The following is a 19,380-nucleotide window of genomic DNA, read 5'->3' as shown; positions in this document are numbered from 1 at the left end:
ATATGACAGCAGCAAAACTGCAGATCCTTTGAAGTCAGCGGTTGTCCCTCAAATGGCAGACAATCCGACGCTTAGCAGACACAGTAAGAGGAGCAGAGGGAGGGGAATAACACCACCTCTCTCCTTCCTCCTCTTCTTCCGCCCAGGGCCCGGCAAACAAGCTTTCAAATATGACACTCTGTCACAAAGTCGCCTGAGGTCATGGGAGACACCTTTAACATTGCAATTTATTTTCATTGTTCTGTTTGCCTTGTTGAAAGAACATTTTGCCTCTTTATTTAGCTTCATGGTGAACATGCTGTTCTGTGGTTTGCAGAATGTCTTTCCGTGTTGTATGACAAAGCATAATCAGTTTTTTGTTTGTTTTTTTTTTGCTCGTTTCTTTGTTTTTACCACCACCGGTTAATTTAATCAAGAGTTTATTACCCTAAATGTAGTTGCATCTTCCTTCTTATTCATTTGTGCGTGTTTTCCTTTGCCTGTACCATGCTGTCATGTCAAACATTCATTACAAATAATGACAAAATTAGCGTACAGCTTTGAGAATGACTTGATATTACAAGAACATTTGAATTGTCAGCTCCATCTTTATTCTGAGTGCGATATGAAAATATCACATATGAAAATAACCATATTTTGCATATTACACATGTGTTAAACATAGTAGGTCTGGTCATTAGTTTGGTGTTATAGGTGCTACTGGGAATCCAGAAATCCCGAATAATTGCTCATATCATGGTTGTGAAATATAATGTGATTTTCTAAAGCATGATTAAGTAAAATATTGAACTCACAACAGTTTAAATATAGAAAAGGGAACTTTAGAATGAGGTTTCATATTATGTTTCAGTAAATAGCCAATGGTGTAAAGCCAAAGTGCCCAGCTGAACAATTCCAAGTAATATTTTCAATATTTTCAAGTTTACGGTTACTGCAAAAAGCCTCAAAATGATGAAAATGTACTTTATGCAGCAGAGGAGTTAAATGAACATGGCAGTTTTTTAAAAAAAACAAAAAACAATAGGCTCATTTGCCATATTCACTAGAGTTAAATAGTTTTACTATTTTTTTATCCATTCAGCCGATCTCCGGTTTTGGCGGTGGTGGGATGCTTAGCTTAGCATACATTACTGACGTGCATCTCGCTCAAAAATAACCAAAGAGTTTAGATCATTTGCCTATTTAAACCTTGACTCATCTGTATTCACATTGTTTACTTAGACCGACAGAAAATAAAAAGTTAAATATTTCCAAGCCAATGTGGGTAGGAACTATATTCTCATTCCGGCGTAAAAATCATGGTTGCCGTCAGTGCAGGAACAGCGCAGTTGGAAAATGAACCTATTTTCAAAAAAGTTACGTTTTTCTTCAATGAGTGATTAATTAGTTCATTGTACAGTCAGTTTTGTCATTCTGTTTCTAATGTTCACACATTAATAGCAGCACATTACACACTGAAAAATTATATATATTTTTTTTACATATTTGACTCCCTTTACTGAAACAGTCAACAGTAGCCATTGACTTCCACAGTATTTTTTTTACTATTGAAGTCAGTGACCTCCATCAACTGTTTGCTTACCAACATTCTTCAGCATACCTTCTTTGATGTTCAACAGAACTATAAATGTCATACAGGTTTGAGACAACTTGAGGGCCAGTAAATGATGACAGAATTGTCATTTTTGAGTGAACTACCCCTCTAATTTCGCATTCATTTGACAACCCATAAGTAATGATTTATGGGGTTGGATTGCATAATATCTAAACTTGCAGTTATGCAATATGCAATTGAACTTTTTGTGAAGAGCGTTCTAGTAATCACCTCTGATTAATTAGTAAAAATGCTGTTCTTTACAGAACTGGGACAGCTCTTTGGTCAAACATCTCAGTGATCTGATGAGCTGCTCAGATGCAGATGCTCCCGTGTTAATTTATCAGGCAGCAGGGACAGCCCGGGTGCAACGAGGGCCATTGTGTGCTATTGTAGGTCACAATGGAACTTAACACTTGACAGAGCCGGGGACTTCTTGTCAGGAGCTGAACTTGATCCTGGTGGTTTGTTCCTATTGAGGAGCTCTGGAGAGAGGGATTTGACCTTGGGGCAGGCGCTTTCTTAATATTTGATTCGTGGGAGTGAAAGGACGGAAAAATCATATTCGTCGATTGGGTCTCGAGATGTCTAAAGTATCATTCGTCACAGAGAGGTGTTCGCTGTTGAAACTCAAATAAGTGAGAATGTCTTTCTCATATTTCCCGTGCAGGAAGTGCTCTTGTTTTGCTTAGACAGATGTCAGGTTTGCTGAAGCTGGCCGTACAGATGGACTAAGCCGAGATGGTTAATCATAATGCTCTGGGCAGAGTAGACCACAATACCACGGGGCTAGAGGAGGTCACGTTACTGAGGGGTTGGGTAACCCCAGAAGGATAATCCCTGGACCTGGTAAACCGGTCTTTAGAAACTCCCTGTCTATACCTGGAAACCTCAGGCCTTGTCGCATTGTGTGTTGATTGGATGTGCATGTGCTCTGCTCCACTCTCTTGGGATTAGCCTTCCACCGTAGGCTGGACCGTTTCTCCTCCCGTATGCCGTCCTCTTGTCCTTCATCCTGCAATGGACAGCACACTGGTTCAAAAAGAGCCTCTTAAAGGGATAGTTCACCCCAAAATTATGTCATCATACTCACTTTCGTGTTTTTTTCCAAATCTTTGACTTCTTCAACCCAGCACACAAAAAGGAAGAATGTGAAATCTGTTCAAAGTGAAATGTCCAACGATTGGCGCTAAAAGCACTTTCAGTGTCAGCCGGTGGGAATCCGATGATGTTTTATTTGGTTGTTTATTGTAAGGATCGTGGGAGTTTAGAAATGAAATGTCTTGTGAATGGTGCTAAAAAGCTCTATTTAACGTATTAAGCAATATTGTTACCAAAAGCAAACATGGGATAATAGCTGAGAATTTAACATTAATAAAAAATAAAGCATTAAAATTATTAGCGCTTTTAACATTCTAGTGAAACAAGCCTAATGATTCAGTGAACCATTCATAAAGAACCATTTACTTCACTCCTGAATGAATCAGCCATTCAAGTGAATGAATAGATGACTCAGTGTCTAATAACTGGCAGTTTTAGTTTATGATTTACAGTATCATTTCATTTAATAAATAATTTTATATATCCATATTAATAATAATAAAATTAACCAAATAAATATTTAACTTCACACACCCAAAAATGACAATTCACTCCTCGTGGTCCAAAAGAGTATATGTAATAAAATGGATCAAACTGTTATTAAATTATCTTTTGGGAGGAATTTATCATTCAATGTGTGATTAATTACATTAAATAATATCTACATGTATGTAATTATTTTGTTTAAAAAAAGAATTGTATGATGAAAACTTTTTTTACATACAATTCTGACGTTTTTATATCAGTTGTTGTAATAAACTTGCAGTTTTTCACAGAATTGTTTTATCTCAGAATCAAGTTTAATCTCATAGTTATACATTTAAGAAAATATTGAGCTATAAGATGAGAACTGTGAGAAAAATGGCCGCGCTAAAATAAGCATTCAATAAAAAATAAACAGAGTTCGGAATGACATGAAGGTAAATCATTCCAAAAGGGGAAAAAAAACAAACGTTGACTTATTTATATGGGATTGTTTATCGTGATGGTTAAAATGAATTATGAATGAATATTTTAATCTGGGTCATATGACATGCAGTGTATAGCCGGCAGCTCTCACAATGTGCGGTGGGGTTGTGTTTCAATGTAAACCGTAAGCTCTGAAAGGCCACCTCTCGTCTCAGTACGTACCACAACATTCCTGCCGCCCTGTTTTCGGTGACCTCAGCTGAACCGTGCCCATCTCCTCCAGCAGACACATCTCCGAGAAACACCCCCCAGCCTCCGCGAGCCCCACCGCAGCTCGTAGCTGATCCGAGCTCATTTCTGAGCGCTTTGCTTTTTTTGTGGTCCATGGTGACATTTACAGTGGAAAAAAGCCCGGACCCCCTCCCCGCTGTTGTCTCGTCCTCTGGAATGTGTCTTTTGCTCTGAGTGTCAGAAAACGGCTCAGTGGTGCTTCTGCACTCGCTCCACTTCAGCTTTCCTGCAGTCCAGATGTCAATGTTTAGTGAGTGGGAGAAAACTCGCTCTGTCTGTCAATCTCTTTCTACTTCTTTCGGATTTATTTTCTTTCGGTAGTTTATGCTGCTATGTAATTTGATAAAATTACGTTTTTAATAAGATTTAATTTTGTTTATATATATATATATATATATATATATGTGTGTGTGTGTGTGTGTGTTTGTTTTGATAGTAATGATACAAGCATATATGATATCATATCATATGCTTTATCTGATTCACCACTTAGCAGCCAAATGCAAGCTATACATTACACCTGGTTGTCTTTTTTGTTGTTGTCAGATTTCGGAAAGTGCGGTCACACACAGACAGTCGTTTAACCGTTGGTCAAGTCGTTCTTGCAGAGAGATTCCAGCTCCTTCCTTCGCATTTCTGTCTGGCAACAATTACTCTGGTGATGAATTCAGAGCCCAAGCCAAAAACCAGACACACACACATTTGCAATTCCCACAAAAAAAACCCCAGAGAGGCTACTTTTCAATGGTTTCTCAATGCCTGGGAGATTTCCTTCTGTTTTTTGTTACCCTTTTGCCTATTTCTGCAGGTGCCCGCTGGATTTCCTTCACTCCAATCAATGAAATGAAAATATGCATTTAAGAAACTTGTTCGGGTCTATTCTTTCATATTAGATCATTCATTTGCCTTTACAAGTCTAAAGTCTGCATGTATTTGGTACAGTATACCAGTAATATTGTGAAATATTAAGAATATTATTTCTATTTTGAAATGTTATTTAATTCAGTGATGCAAAGCTGAATTTTCAGCAACGTTACTCCAGTCTTCAGTGACACATGATCTTTCAGAAACATTGCAGCGTGCTAAATTGCTGCTCAAGGAACATTTATTATTATTATATTTTTTCATTATTTATTTTTGGTGGCTAAAATTCCCAAAAGAGCATACTTTATGTCAAATATTAAATCTTTTGTAAAATTTTAAATGACACTTTTGATCAATTTAATGCATCATCGCTGAATAAAAAGATTAATTAAATTAACAATTAAATAAATAATACTTTTAAAATGCAATACATCACGCTTTCCAGAAAACATGACAGCAGCGTCTGTTTTATTTCTGTAGCAAAACCGAACGACTTAGTATCATATTTGAGTAATGTCATGAATTTTTTTATGTAGGTCTGCAAGAGTAAAATGACAACAAAACAGAAACGTGCGGTTATTCAGTAATGAACATACTGTTCGCATTAAACGGTCTTTCCCTTGTCAACAAAACAATTAAAATTCGCTATTATTCGTCCTTCTGCGCATCATTAGCTTTTCCTCATTTCACAAAGGTATTAGACATGTTTCATAATTACACTTTAGCTTCTTCTCTCTCATCGTCTCCCTGTCATTCTTAACTGTTTAATCCGTTTTTAGTCACTTGCGTCTCTTGCGTCCCCGTCGGTGCTGAGTGATGCTTGTACGAGGAGTGGCGGCAGACAGTTCTTTGATGATTCCAGCTAATTATCTCAGGGTGTGCTGGCAGCTAAACCTGCGTGTTTTTCGCGACTCGTGATTTCTAACGCGATTTTTAAAACGGTAATCTCCGAGATCCCCACGTGAATGGTCACCAATGCGTGCCAAAAGGGCCCTGCCAACACGCAAACACACACACACACACACACGCCATAATGAAACGACGAGGTGCTATAGACTTTAAACATGAGGAATGAGAGCCGAGAGCCGGGTCTTCCAGCAGCCCGGAGCACAGATTAAGTCTTTATCTTACAAAGCACACCTACCTCTTCCTCTGACCCAGAATGCCCCTCGGCCAAAACATGAGTGGGAAAGGACAAATCCTGTTGTAAACATTGCTGCTTGCGAGGCCCGAGCACGTACACTACCTGTCAAGCGATTGTTTAATGCTTTCGAAAAAAGGCTGCGTTTATTCGATCGAAATGTAGTGCGGTAAAGGCAGTAATACTGTAAAAATACCGTTTTCTATTTGAATCTATGTCATTTATTTACTCTATTTTTAAATAATAGCGGTTGTGCAGCTTAATATTTAGATAAAGTCTTGGACAAATTAGCAACAATATATACAAATTGCTCATGAGACTGTGTTGGGATCAAATTTTGTATTTTTAATATGCGCCTATGATACAAATACACAATACTGTGAGTTTTTTGTTTTTATTTGGCGTACTATTTATATGCATTTTCTTGAGACCAGGATCAATTTTTATATATGATAAATACATATTTAGGTATGTTTTGGTAGTGTATCACAGTTTACACCGAAATATTAAGCAGCGAGGTCACTGATAATAAGAAGCATTTGCATATTAGAATGATTTCTGAAGGATCGCTGAAGACTGGAGTCGTTCAGCTTCGCATCACAGGAATAAATGACATTTCGAAAATGTATTTCATAGGAAAATAGTCACTTAATAAGTAAATAATAATCAAGTAAATAAAGGCTTGGTGAGCATAAGAGACTGCTTTAAAAAAACATTAATATATATATATATATATATATATATATATATATATATATATATATATATATATATATATATATATATATATTTTTTTTTACTTTTAAACAGTACTGTAGAGAGCCACTGGGAATTTTGAAGCAAACTTCTGATTTTAAAAAGTAGCATACTAAGAAATAGATACAACTATATATATATATATATATATATATATATATATATATATATATATATATATATATATATATATATTATATATATATATATATATATATAATAGAAATTCCAAGAGCAATCTGTTGCCAGTGAAAGACCCACTACTGTGATGTAACACATTTACAAAAGGTGACGTGAGAAGTGGTGTAACGATGGAGCCAAGCGTTCTGAATAAAAAGGAATGCTGTCGCTCCACGTCACTGGACAACGATGGACTTAACAGGACTTTAGCGCGGCCCGGTATTCACACGCACGCTTCCACCCTTACCCAGGAAGGGTTCCCATCTTTTCTGGTCCTCCACACGCACATTCACAAAGACGTACGTGTGCAGGGCAGCAGACGCCAGCCAGTCTGGGCCACGTTCTGGTGTATTGTTATTAACATTCAGTCTCGTGTGTATTAAGGCACGGTGAGGACACATCCCTGCACTATGACTCCAGGGCTCCGCTTTGTTCTTCTCCGTAACACAGGCATAATTACAGCCTTAAAGAGCGTCTACCTTTCCTTCTCACCCTCTCCACTCTATCCCACACCCCAGACCGTAACAACAGGTATTCACAGGGATCTGCTCTGGCTACAACTTTGCTCTCAAGTTCACTTCGCTGCATTGTGCTCACGCATGTGATTCGTGAAATACAGTCAGTTCACCAAAAACCGCTCTTGTTTACCATTCACAGTGCCTGAAAAGTGCTTGGATATTGACGAAACAAACCAAATGTATGAATGTCGTGGCATGAACTAATTCAATCTCAAGCCAAACGGCACGTTTTAGTTGATAATTACGATTATTTGGACGTGAAGATTTTTTTAAATTTTATTTTATTGTGAGTGGATACAAAATGAGCTGATTTCAACTTGCGTTTGTTTTTATATAAATATATGCATTACCATTTGAAGGTTTAAAATATTTGTTATGCTCACTAAAACTGCATATTTGATCAAAAATGCTGAAAAAAATTAGTAATATCGCTACATTTTAGTAATAATCATATATACATTATATATATTTAGTAATAATATTGTTAAAAAAATGATTAGTTTAAAAATATTTCTGTTATAAAATATATGGTCTATACATATATATATATATATATATATATATATATATATATATATATATATATATATATATATATATTGCTAACTTTTGATTGGTAGTGAATTGTCCTTTTTTGTTTTTTATACTTTAAACATTAATAATAAGTATTTTTAGGATGATTTCTGAAGGATCATGTGACACAGAACTGCAGTAATGTTGCTGAAATTTCAGCTTTGAATTGGAGGAATAAATTACGTTTTAAAATATTTTTAATTTAATTTAATTTAGTTTTACTGTTATAATATTGTTATTAAAAACCTGTCAAAAATAGCAATCATTCCAGCCGTTTGACTGGTAGTTTGTAAAACCTTTTACTTGCAACCGAACCGATAAAACGCTTCTTCCAATGAAATTATGATGTTGCATCCTCACTGTAATTTCCAAGAATGCGGTTTAACCATGACAATCATTTGTGGCTGTGTTTTGGTCCATCGGCCTTGGAGACCACGAGCTGCCATGGCTTGGTTCTCAGCCCGCTGTGGTCCCCGACGGCCCCCGGACGAGATGAGAAACACGACCAAAATGAACAAGTGGCACACCAGCAACTTGAGCAACATGTGGAAGTTGCTCCGCTTTAATGATCATACTCTGAGACAGATGCAGAGGGAGGCATCGCTGCAGTCTCTTGCTCGCGATGGCTGGGATTTTCAGGGTGTGATCAAAAATCACACGTACTGCAGGTTTTTCTAGAAAGCTGAGCAATACAGTAATTATGTCAAAACTGGCAGGTTTACAAGACAACGGCAAAGCGGAAAGATTACAGAACGATTTTGCTCATTTGCATCTCTTTTTTTGCTTAATCTGCTTACGCTGGACACGCTCGTTTGGGACAGATGCATATCTTCTTAACTCATTTTGCAGGGTGCATGGTTTTTAGGCAATTTGATCATTTGCTAATGTTACATTAAAGAGTTATTTCTAAAATGTTTGACCTATGAAATTAAGTTGTTTCAGCCGTATTAAATCATATTATATCTTATATCTTACCGTTTAAGGATTCAGGGAATTTTTTTTTTCAGTTTAGAGAGAAATGTACAATTCTCAAATACTTTTTGGATGCTAAATATTAAAATAAATCTGCTAGTTATCACTAAATTGTGATAAACATGTTCTAAATATGTTTGTTGTGGTAGTCAAAGGTTTGTTGTTACAATAACTATATGACTTCTCTTTTCTATTTTTAATTCAAAATGGTATAGGAGATCTTTTAAGAGAAAAAACATGCTAGCGTGTTTGTTTATGCGCGCATGGGTCCAGCAGCAGGACGTGTAACAAGCCTGGTGATAGTTGATATTTCTATTAAGTTGGTGTGCATACGTTTGGCTACGTATCAAATTAAACAGGTTCTGTCATTTAACACCCAATCCGGGCATGAGATTTTAATTTCTTTTTAATTTTTATTAATATTATTATTTTTTTTTTTACACAGGCACATCAGACACCTCATGTTGCCATAATTGGTAATTATCTCACCCCCACGCTTCGTTTAAAACGGGTTAAGATGACATTTACGCCAAAACAAAAACAAAATCAAAACATGTAAAAATAATAATAACACTAATAATATCGTATGAAAGGTATCTTACAAAGAGCATAAAAATATACCGGCGAATCATGCGCGTGAGTTGTTCACTGTTTCCGGTGTGTGTGTGTCCTGTCACGCGCTCAAAGGCTCGTCAAACTCTGACCGGATTACAAAGCGCTTTCATCCTCGCGCAGAAAACACCGGCTCCTCTTTTACCTAATGTTCCAAAAAAATACATCGCGCTAAAAAGCGATTAGGGAGCTCCTTATAACGATTTTATTATTCGTTGTGTTCGTATTTTGCAAACAGTACAGGCTTCTTCGCGGACAGGCCTATCTTAATTGAACTGTAGCGTTTCCGCCTGCAATTATAGTAGCCTTAATCAATATTCGGCTAATTTTGTGGTCTTGGTTATTAAAATTAGATTAAAAACTTGCATGCCGACGTGATCGAAAGCATACGGGAGATCATCTATATTTAGGCCCCGCTATAATTTTTAATAGCTAATAAACCCGATAAAAACGGGTTAGGCTGAGAGGTCACGGGTTTACTTCTTATGGTTAAACGCTTCTTTTTTTAAATACGCTTTTAATAAACTTGTAATATTTGCAGCTGTACGCCAGTTATTTTATAGCAGCAGAATTTCTTTGTGATTTCACGGTCAGACGAACGAAAACCAGCTGCTTGCAGGACTGCTCTTCTTCTGCCAGCTCGCGTGATTTTAAACGCGTTAGAAAAAGCGGCTGATCGATTTTTAATTGAACGAGCGTTACGCATTTGAAATATTTATGCTGTGCCTATTTGTTCAAAAAAAGGTGATTTTTATTTTTCTTGTTTAACTTATATTTAGCGTTAATAAATTATGAATTCTTACGTAAGCAATATTATAAACGTTTTGTTTCCTGTAAAGCACACCCACTTCGAGCTCACTCGCTGTTTGTGCAGGCCTGTATATATTCGCATATTTTAATGCGAATAATCGCTGTGCTTTTATTACCTGTGCATTTAAAGCTACTTTCTCCTGCTGGAACAAACCAAAAAATGCAGCCGATTAACAAACAATATCCCAATCTTTTTTTTTTTTTTTGGTTTGTTTGTTTTGAACGGAGGATTTTTAGAAAGTTTTTTTTTTCTAAGCAATCACTGCCAGCAGCTACAAACTGATTTCAATAAACACGAAGAAAGATCGCGTAATCATTTCAACAAGACATGCCATAATTCAAGGATGCATTAATATATACGTGCGTTAATTTTTTGAATAGACGTTTTGTGTTTGTGGTCGTTAAATTTCACGTTGAATGTCATTTTTACATAATTCATTTATTTATATTATTAATATAATATTTAACGATCAAGCCGTACAGTGAGACGCCATGCTCCTGTCATTTTGTGACAAATGTACTCATTTTTCTAATCTTTCTAATGACTAATAATTGTGAAAAGGCCCAATGTCTTTTTAATTACAGATATTTCGATTAAAAAGAGCAATAACTAGCCCGCACCGCATGCAGGCGACCGGCTGTAAAAGTTGCACCGCGTTGAGAGATTTTTTTTTTTTGCCTGTAAATGTGTCGCAGATCTCTTCGCGGGCGGTTAGCTCCGAATCGTTTACGCAAAGGTCGCGTTAAAATTCGAAGATCGTTATTACGCGACGTGATCGATATCAGAGCTCGGCATAATTCGATAGCAAATGCTCATCAACTTCATTTAGCTCTCCCCGGTGTCGAGTGACACACCAATCAGCGCGCGCTCTCGCGGAGCGCGAGTCAGTCAGAAGCACGCAGGACCGCGAGCCCGAGGTGACTCCGATATTGCGCGGTTTAAAATCGCGTTGGTCTGTGAGATTCGATGCGGTGCGGCTTTTTTTAGGAAATACCTATTCGATCCCTATCTCGCGGCCGTTTCTTTTATCCCTGATTATTTTGGGATGGATCCGGTTCGAGCTCTTTTCGGTGCGCGGTGAACGTTCAATGCAGCACTCGGACCATCATCGGGCTTTATGGACTTGACCGTTAATGATGTCTATGGGTTTCATGTCTGATACGCTGAATAGTCCAGATCCTTCCAAATCGGCGTTTTTAGAGTTCGGCCACGGGCTTGCGAGCAACCAGCAGCATTTATCCGGATTCGCGCACAACCTTTACCCGGTTCATGGATTGCACTCCGGCGGACACCTCCAGCACGACGCTCCCTATCCTTCCAGCGCGTCCCATTACAGCCGGCCGCTGGGATACGCCTACCCCGGGCCGGTGAGCGCTCCCGCTGCGGGCGCCTACGTGCCTTACCAGCCAAACAACCACAGCAGCGCTCTGGCGCACGCGAGGGCCGAGGAGACGAGTGAGTATCTACCTCGCGATTCTGTTTCGGCATTTCTAATCAAGTTGGACGGTGCGCTTTTAATATAGCTGCAGAACGCAATAGTAACGCTTTACGCATGCACGTTTCGTTATTTGATTAATACCTCTCTATTGCTTAATGGCTAATGCGTATTGCATTCGTATCGAAAGGTGATTCAATGCACGCTGCGTTTTAGTAAATTTAGTTTAAGAAATAAGTTGAATAAATTGAACTTTCCATTCGCTTTTAAGCTTAATTAACCTCGTTTTTCCTGGCAGGCCTCGAACTTGATTTAAAAACTTCTTTGGATCGCACATTGTTCACCGGTGGGTTAAAAATACACGCTCGTAAAGATATAGCTGCTGTAATATTTTGTACGCGCTCCAGAGGTCGAGCGCGGGTCAGTTCTGTCACACAGCAAAAGAGCTTTTTAAATATGCTGTTTGCAATAGCCTAATGTTATGGATGTCGTTTTAATTCCTCCGAAATGACGCTGTTATAAATAACACGACTCGTAGCCATCGTTTGCTTTCGGGATCAAGTTTAGGCCTGTAAACCCGACTTTAAAGCGACGTTAATTATGGTTTACTGATCTTAAAAACGATGACCCATTAATGTTCCCCCTAAAACACCTGATAAATCTCCCATTTGTCTGCTGTAAATCAACCAGACACTTACAGCTCTTTAGTGCGTCGTAATTTACGATTTTTCTCGTTTACCCTTAACGTTTATGTGTCATAACGCTGTCGTTTTGTTTCGTCTGCATGCCTGAAGACCACGAAAAGCCAGCGGTCATTGAGAATGGTGAAATTCGCCTTAATGGCAAGGGGAAGAAGATCCGCAAACCGCGAACCATTTACTCCAGCGTTCAGCTGCAGGCGCTGCACCAGCGCTTCCAGCAGACCCAGTACCTCGCGCTGCCCGAGCGCGCGGACCTCGCCGCGAAACTGGGCCTGACGCAGACGCAGGTAAAACCTTCTGTTCGGGACCGGGTTTGTTTGGGGCCTTGTGACGCGGCAGGACGCGGAAAAGGACCACGGGGTCGCGTCGTGTTACGTTATGTACAGTGTGGTCTTTCGAAGGACCTCGTTAGGGTGACGTCGGCGTTACGCCGTTTGTCGGTTGCCCTGCTGACGTAAATAGAACGTTAATGTAACGTTTTTTCAACGCTTTAGTTTCGGGCCCGTTTTACGTTTGTCCGAAGAGCGTTCCAAAGTGACGTTCACTTTGCAAAACGATAATAGAAAAATAAGCCGTTTTAGCATTTTAAGAATTGGGACGTTTTGAATATTTAGAGAATATTCATGAATTCAATTTTCTGTTAGCGGAATGGAACATATTTTGTCTTGGATGAGCACCAACAGCAAAACGGAATTTTTTTAGCACTTTATGTGATTATAAGGTTGTTTCCAAAATATTAAAAACACTCGAGCATAAGTTTAAAGTATTATTATTATTATTATTATTATTATTATTATTAACTGAAAAGTGCTTTAACCCCCTTAACTGTCACCCCCAAGTTTACTCTACTATATCGAATCCAATTATGACAAAATATATATCATTTGAAAGACTCCTAAATAGATATTTTACCACTTTTTTGTTAAAGTAATAGATTCATTTATGACAAGAGCACCCATAAAAATCGACATCACTTCAGAAATCATAAGAAAATATGTAAGTTTAAAAATGTATCTTTCGAAACCCGTTTTAAAATCAGGCATTGCATTACCATGAAAGTGATACATCAAAATGATATTACGAAATGTTTTCATTGAAAATCGTTTCATTGACAGTTTTATCAAAACGAGTGGCGTTTATGAAGAAATATAGCTTTGATATTGTTTGGGAATTATTTGCTCATTAAAAAGCACTCGTACGCTTTGCGTAGTGGAATATGTTCGTAGTTAATAGTTAATGGCGAGCTGTGCTTGTAGTTACTCTGACAGGATGTCTGCGTGAGCTTGAGAGGAACTGTCTTCATGCATCCGTCATTTTGAAGGTCACTGCTGTGATAGAGCTCTAGCGTAACGCCAATTTGGTTCTGTATTCTAATGCGCTAATATTCATGCATTTTTAAGTGAGGCTCGAGTGGCCAAATAGCCGCAAATCTGCCTGAAAGTAATTACGCTGAGGTGAGGCTTTAAGTCAGTATCATACTGGATGAACATTCAGATGAGGCCACGATGAGTCAGTCAGCACCGGTTTCTGAGCATTTATGTGCTTTGTGTCATGTATACGCAAGTAGGCCGATTTGTTTCACTATTGTTGAAGCTAAGTGAGGATTTCGTCTAATCCGACCTCTACTTTCATTTTTCAGTTAGCACGCCGGTTTTGTGTTCTTAGTCTTTAAGGTACGAGAGAATATTTTATCCCGAGAATGATTTACTCTTGATTGCTTAAGCCTTGTGCTAAATAATAGCTATCCAAGCGCTCGCCCGCCTGTGATTGATTTCGCGAAATACGGTCATTTCTGGGCCAGCCGAGGAGACGAATGAGTGCTGATGAGTTTTAGGGCCATTACACCTTTTGTATAGGTTCTCTTAGGGAAGGCTAATTGATTTATATGCCATGTGCCTCTGCTTGTTATGTTGATGTCACGCCCGTTAATGAGTTCCTGTTGGGTGGTGTTACGGACGTTGATTTATTTTTATAAAAATCCCTCTTGTTGACACACACACGAACAGTGAAATATTAAAGCGTGCAAATATGGAAACCAAACGTAAGCCTGGGTGCAGCCATGTTGCCTTCCCATTATTCTTGCACCGTTCGCAGTCTCCTGTATCTACGTTATGCACTTGCCGCCCTTCGTTTGACAGTTGAGTTCTGAGCTTTCCTTCTCGGTATTCCTCAGGAACGCTTCTTGCTGGTTGCAAATGCGAGCCCACCACGAGTGATACGGAACGCGTGCGGTATCGGCGATGGCGATTTGAAGTCGAGAGCATCGCTGGAAGTTTCCATTTGATCCATAAACGTGATTGAAGGCACATAAACAAGTGCCACGCAGAGCACAGGCCTGGAATCCATCACGTCACCGTAAAAGCTGTTTGGCAAAGCCGATCTTTGGGAATACAAAAAAAGAAAATACTTTTTACACGTGTTTATTAAATCTGTTGACAGCCAAACTAATAACATCGCGTAAAAAAAAAAAACCCCAGCGCGTAGATTTTGATTGTCTGAGGTTATGGAAACTCCGTTAGGTGGGCTCTCTGGCTCAGCCCTTCGGTGCGGCTGGTGTTTTTCACGCAGGCGTTCGGCTGGATTCTTCCGAAGGCGCAATTTGGGATCTCGCTCTTCGAGGGGTTTCTAAATCGAGTTCTGGCAAAGGAACCGTAAACTCCCACATCGTTAAGGACGCTTCCCAAACATCGTGTGCGAGGGTATTTGCAGGGAAAGAAATTGATTTAAGGCGGTACGTTACGAATCAACAGGTTTTAAAACCTGAAAGGGGATAAAAAATGTAACTTGATTAGTAACAATACATCGAATGAAGTGTTTAGGCATTATTTAATTCAATATGCATTCATTTTGTTGAGTGGGATTTGGGATATCACTCCGGGAAATGCTGTGAACGTCTGAATATAGATTGGAACATGCATCAGTTGGTATACGCAAGTGATGACAGAATGGAAACCATATCAAGAATTCTGCCATCATTCTCAACCTGTATGAGTTCCTTGGAAACAATATTGGCGAGCAAACAGTTGACAGCAGCCCTTGACTTCCATTGTATTTTTTGTGGTTGCCGACAACTGTTTGGTTACCAACACGTTTCCAAATATCTTGTTTTGTGTCCGGCAGCAGAAAGAAACTAGTACACGCTTGAGGGGGTTTTTTTTGAGTAAAACGTCCCTTGAACTTTCGGTGGGTGGCTTCGGCTTCAATGTGTACCATCTCCACGGTAAATAAATTCCTGATCAAAATCTGCCAAGCGAATTCTCTGGAAGTCATTTCGGTTGAACCAAATCTAAGCATATTTTTACGCCGTGATTGTTGTTGTCAGACACATGCTTCGCTGCCTCCATAAAAATGGCAGAGTGGAACATTTGCTGAGTGAGTGTGTAATGAAACGCAGCGATGTCACTGAGTCCATCTCGACAGAGATCATTAAAGCTGTCTGGCAAGTGTCGATATCGTCATAAAAAAAGGGTGCCGCGAAAATAGACCTCCGATGCTTGGCCTCCATTCTCGTTTTTTAATGTTGGTTTTTTCTCTTCTGTTTGCCGAAGGTGAAAATATGGTTTCAAAACAAGCGCTCCAAGTATAAGAAGATCATGAAGCACGGCTCCAGTGGACCTGAAGGGGAGCTGCTTCACACCACCTCCTCGTCCTCTCCATGCTCTCCGGGTCTCTCTCAGCTCTGGGAGGTCTCTATGGCCAACAAAGTGCCACCCATGCATCCCAGCAGTTATATGAACAATTACGGGCACTGGTATCCCCCGCACCACCAGGATCCTGCGCCCAGACCTCAGATGATGTGATTAAAATCGGAAACGCAGAGCCAGAGAGACTCTAACCCGTGAAGGTTTTTTTTCCTTTACGGTCTTCATATGTGTTTTATTGCTTAGTGTGTTTGAAAGGACTGTGTTTTCCTCCCCCTGACTCCCCCCATATTACACTTCAGTAGCTTTTCGACCTTTTCAGATCTTTTACAATGTGCTTGAAATAAAGGATTTATGAAAGGACGAAAATGTTATGAATGATTTATAGAAATTTTGATATTTATTTTTTTTTACGTAAATTGTAAGGTCCTGGCGCGTTCGCGTGGTGTGTATAGCCTATTTAAAACGATCTTGTTTTACAATAATATTGTTATTAATAAACGCGAGTGAAATAGATCTATAAAGGCCCCTAAATTAGCCTTCTGGAATACATTTTTGAGATTAAACGAAGCTGCCAAAATACGTTATTACGCCAATGTTATGAATTCATCATTAATAAATTAATCCACAGATGTTCACTCAGCGTCCGACTTCTAGACATTTTCGTTTTTGTTTTTTTGGGGGGGGGTTTTTACGTTGTCAAAGTGTGGGAAAACTAGGTTGAGATTTATGAATTATTTATGATCAAGGCACACGGATGTAAGATGATCTGCTTTTCTATTCGACTATATTTTTTTTAGATACAGGCTATAGGCAGGCCTATATATATTTATATATATATAAAAAAAGAAAAAGTAAAGCACGCTATTTGTCGAGTTCTGTTCTTATTTTAATTTAAATATGAATGAAATTGTGACTTGTTATAAATAAATCTAGATTTCTGATGTTACCTACTAAAAATAGCGTTACGTAAAACGCTGCATCCATAAGCGAAAGTACACACACACACACACACACACATCCTTCAAATCAACAGGGTCCGACTTAAATAAATGTCATTTTGAAAATATTTAGAAATGTTGCCAATGTAATCGTTCGCGCGCGCAGCTGCTAGATTAACCAGCGATTGAATTATGAATAACCGACAACAATTACATGCTCAGTGATGCAGAAAGGTTCGATTTTTAAGTCAAATACCCGTAATATCTTATTGAGTCAGAATCATACAAATATATAAATACGCGGCTAGTTATCGAATCTCAAGACGCTTGTAACAAATTAGTAAACATCTGCTTTTGTTCTCCTGCTTTCTTTCTGAAGTAATGATAAAATAATTCAAAGCACTGATTGAGTTGATGTCGTGATGCCACCATGATAAATCACCGCAGTATATAATCAAATGCAGGAGAGAAAACATAATTAAACGTGCATTTCGGCGCTTAAACTGTCTAAATACCGCGAACAAGATGTTTGTGTTGCATACGCATCCCAAATTACGCTGATGCTCATTTAATGCGATTCACCATGATTTATGGCGTGCTTATTCCCGCCGTGGTTATTTACCAGGAGATGTTCGTATGCATGCATTTTGAGGCCAAAAAAAAAAAAACAACAAAAAACGCGACGCGTCTTTTTGTTATTTAGGGTTCTCGCGTAGAAGTTCCATTTTTGGTTCCTCAAAGAGTGAACGGTTTTTAAAAATAGCTATTTTTTAGGCTATGCGAGTCTACATGCGAGCTTTAAGCCTTTTTGCGAAGCGAAAACCCATGGTGTCACAAACGGTCTCAAAATAAAGGGTGCAGATGTTGCTCTGGTAACAAGATGCCACCTGGAGAATGCAGGGTCCACTTGACCTGACTTTGACCCAGCTCACTCAACAGGGTCTTGTCTAAACAGCCTTGTTCAAACAGGCATATTACAAAGCATCTCTGTCGTTTCAAACTCCTCGCATCCAACGCCATCCAGCACAGTGTGGGCCTTTTTCCTTCATTTTAATCGTTCACATTAGATCGCCGAGTGGGTTTTATTATACAGCCTGTCATAAGATAAAATAATGCCTGCCACATGCCACTCTCATGCACGGAACAATAATGACAAAATTCTCCCGAAACCTTTTCGCTGCATGAAACTTTTAATATCATGTGCAATAATGCACGTTTATGAGCCTCCACGACATTTGTGGGAGATTTACTGCGATGACTCCGCGGTCCCACGATCCTTTTTTTTCTTACTCGTTTAGTCTAGCGCAAAGTCACTTACCTGTTCTCCCTCGACAGCCGCCAAACCACGCTTAAAAATCCACCACGCTTCTGTAAACAGAAAGCACCTCTCTGCGCTTTAAAAGTACGGAATGATTTTAACACGCACCTCTTTATATACTCCCATCCCAGAGTTTGATTTGTGGAGTTCACGCCGCTCCGTTGAGATGACAGTCATGGGAAGAGAAGACAAGTGTTTTTCGAATGAAGTGGCGAACCCTCGCAAGGGAAATTATGGGCAATTTTACATCTCGAGATTAGAATAATGGGTGCTCAAGTCGGACGAGCGGAGAAAAGGGGCTTTCAAACAGGGCAATTACGTGGGAAGCTGATTTGGGAGAGCGCTAAAGGGTGATGGGTCGGGTTGATAGCGGTTCGAAGAGATTTCCAGCGCTTTGAGGCGCCTAAATGTGGCGCATCGGCGTTTTGCGGAAGCGAATCTTCGGCCTGGAGGAGAGTTGACGAGGACGGGTTCCCGGGTTTGGGGGGTGAAAGAGAGTTCAGTGGTTCACAGCTGTCAAGAAAACCTCTCTCATTTGATCTTATTTACATTTGGAGCAGAACGATGCTGCTGAGTGAAGCCCGCGGACCCGGGCTTTGAGCGGGTGTCAGGCAGCTGCCCTCCGTCTTTACATGGCAACACATGCATGTCCCAACCGCAGTTGACCTCCTGTTCAACCACCCCTGAGGCCTCCGGTGCCATTTTTTGGATACGGTTTCTCGTCAAACACGTAAAGATTGGCCCTGCCTATCTCTATTTAGGTGTTGCGGCGCACTGAATCTTAGTATCGTGTTCGAGTTCAACAGTTCAGGCGCGGACGGAGCACACGGGGGCCGAGGTGACCATGTCGGCCCACACACCCAGCTTGGCTACGGGTCTCTCTGAGTGAGCGATGCATCCCAAGACGACGCCACCTAGATCATAGCCAGTAATTGAAGGCCACACACCACGAACGAGCCCAACGGAAAACAGATACGTTACATATGGCCCAACTACAACTGCAAATATTGCATCAAACAGAT

The 19,380-nt window shown here is 39.5% G+C and overlaps 1 protein-coding gene and 1 long non-coding RNA gene across 3 annotated transcripts; one reads left to right on the top strand and one right to left on the bottom strand.

The window, feature by feature from the left end:
- Positions 1-1,007: 1,007 nt before the first annotated feature.
- On the bottom strand, positions 1,008-18,575 carry LOC122355066. 2 transcript variants are annotated; one of them, XR_006252164.1, is made up of 2 exons: positions 18,467-18,575; positions 1,008-4,121 (listed from the first exon to the last, which is right to left on the bottom strand). It is a non-coding gene; the product is annotated as an uncharacterized LOC122355066 (long non-coding RNA). The 2 variants fall into 2 exon arrangements; XR_006252163.1 differs by lacking the exon at positions 18,467-18,575 and adding an exon at positions 18,359-18,432.
- dlx4b (distal-less homeobox 4b) lies at positions 10,532-18,339 on the top strand. Its single transcript, XM_043253023.1, has 3 exons — positions 10,532-11,777; positions 12,552-12,745; positions 16,007-18,339. Exons 1-3 carry the CDS (start codon positions 11,456-11,458, stop codon positions 16,256-16,258), a joined length of 768 nt encoding a protein of 255 aa, XP_043108958.1. The 5' UTR covers positions 10,532-11,455; the 3' UTR covers positions 16,259-18,339.
- Positions 18,576-19,380: the final 805 nt, after the last annotated feature.

Source organism: Puntigrus tetrazona, chromosome 12, assembly GCF_018831695.1.
Source record: "Puntigrus tetrazona isolate hp1 chromosome 12, ASM1883169v1, whole genome shotgun sequence".
Lineage (NCBI taxonomy): Eukaryota > Metazoa > Chordata > Actinopteri > Cypriniformes > Cyprinidae > Puntigrus > Puntigrus tetrazona.
This window is presented reverse-complemented; position numbering and strand designations above follow the sequence as displayed.

What these genes read in the sequence shown, in the direction of transcription:
- dlx4b (XM_043253023.1), top strand. Translation starts at nt 11,456, where the DNA reads ATGATGTCTATGGGTTTCATGTCTGATACGCTGAATAGTCCAGATCCT. An exon ending in CGCGAGGGCCGAGGAGACGA is followed by an intron (nt 11,778 to 12,551) that starts GTGAGTATCTAC and finishes GCATGCCTGAAG; the next exon opens with ACCACGAAAAGCCAGCGGTC. An exon ending in TGGGCCTGACGCAGACGCAG is followed by an intron (nt 12,746 to 16,006) that starts GTAAAACCTTCT and finishes TGTTTGCCGAAG; the next exon opens with GTGAAAATATGGTTTCAAAA.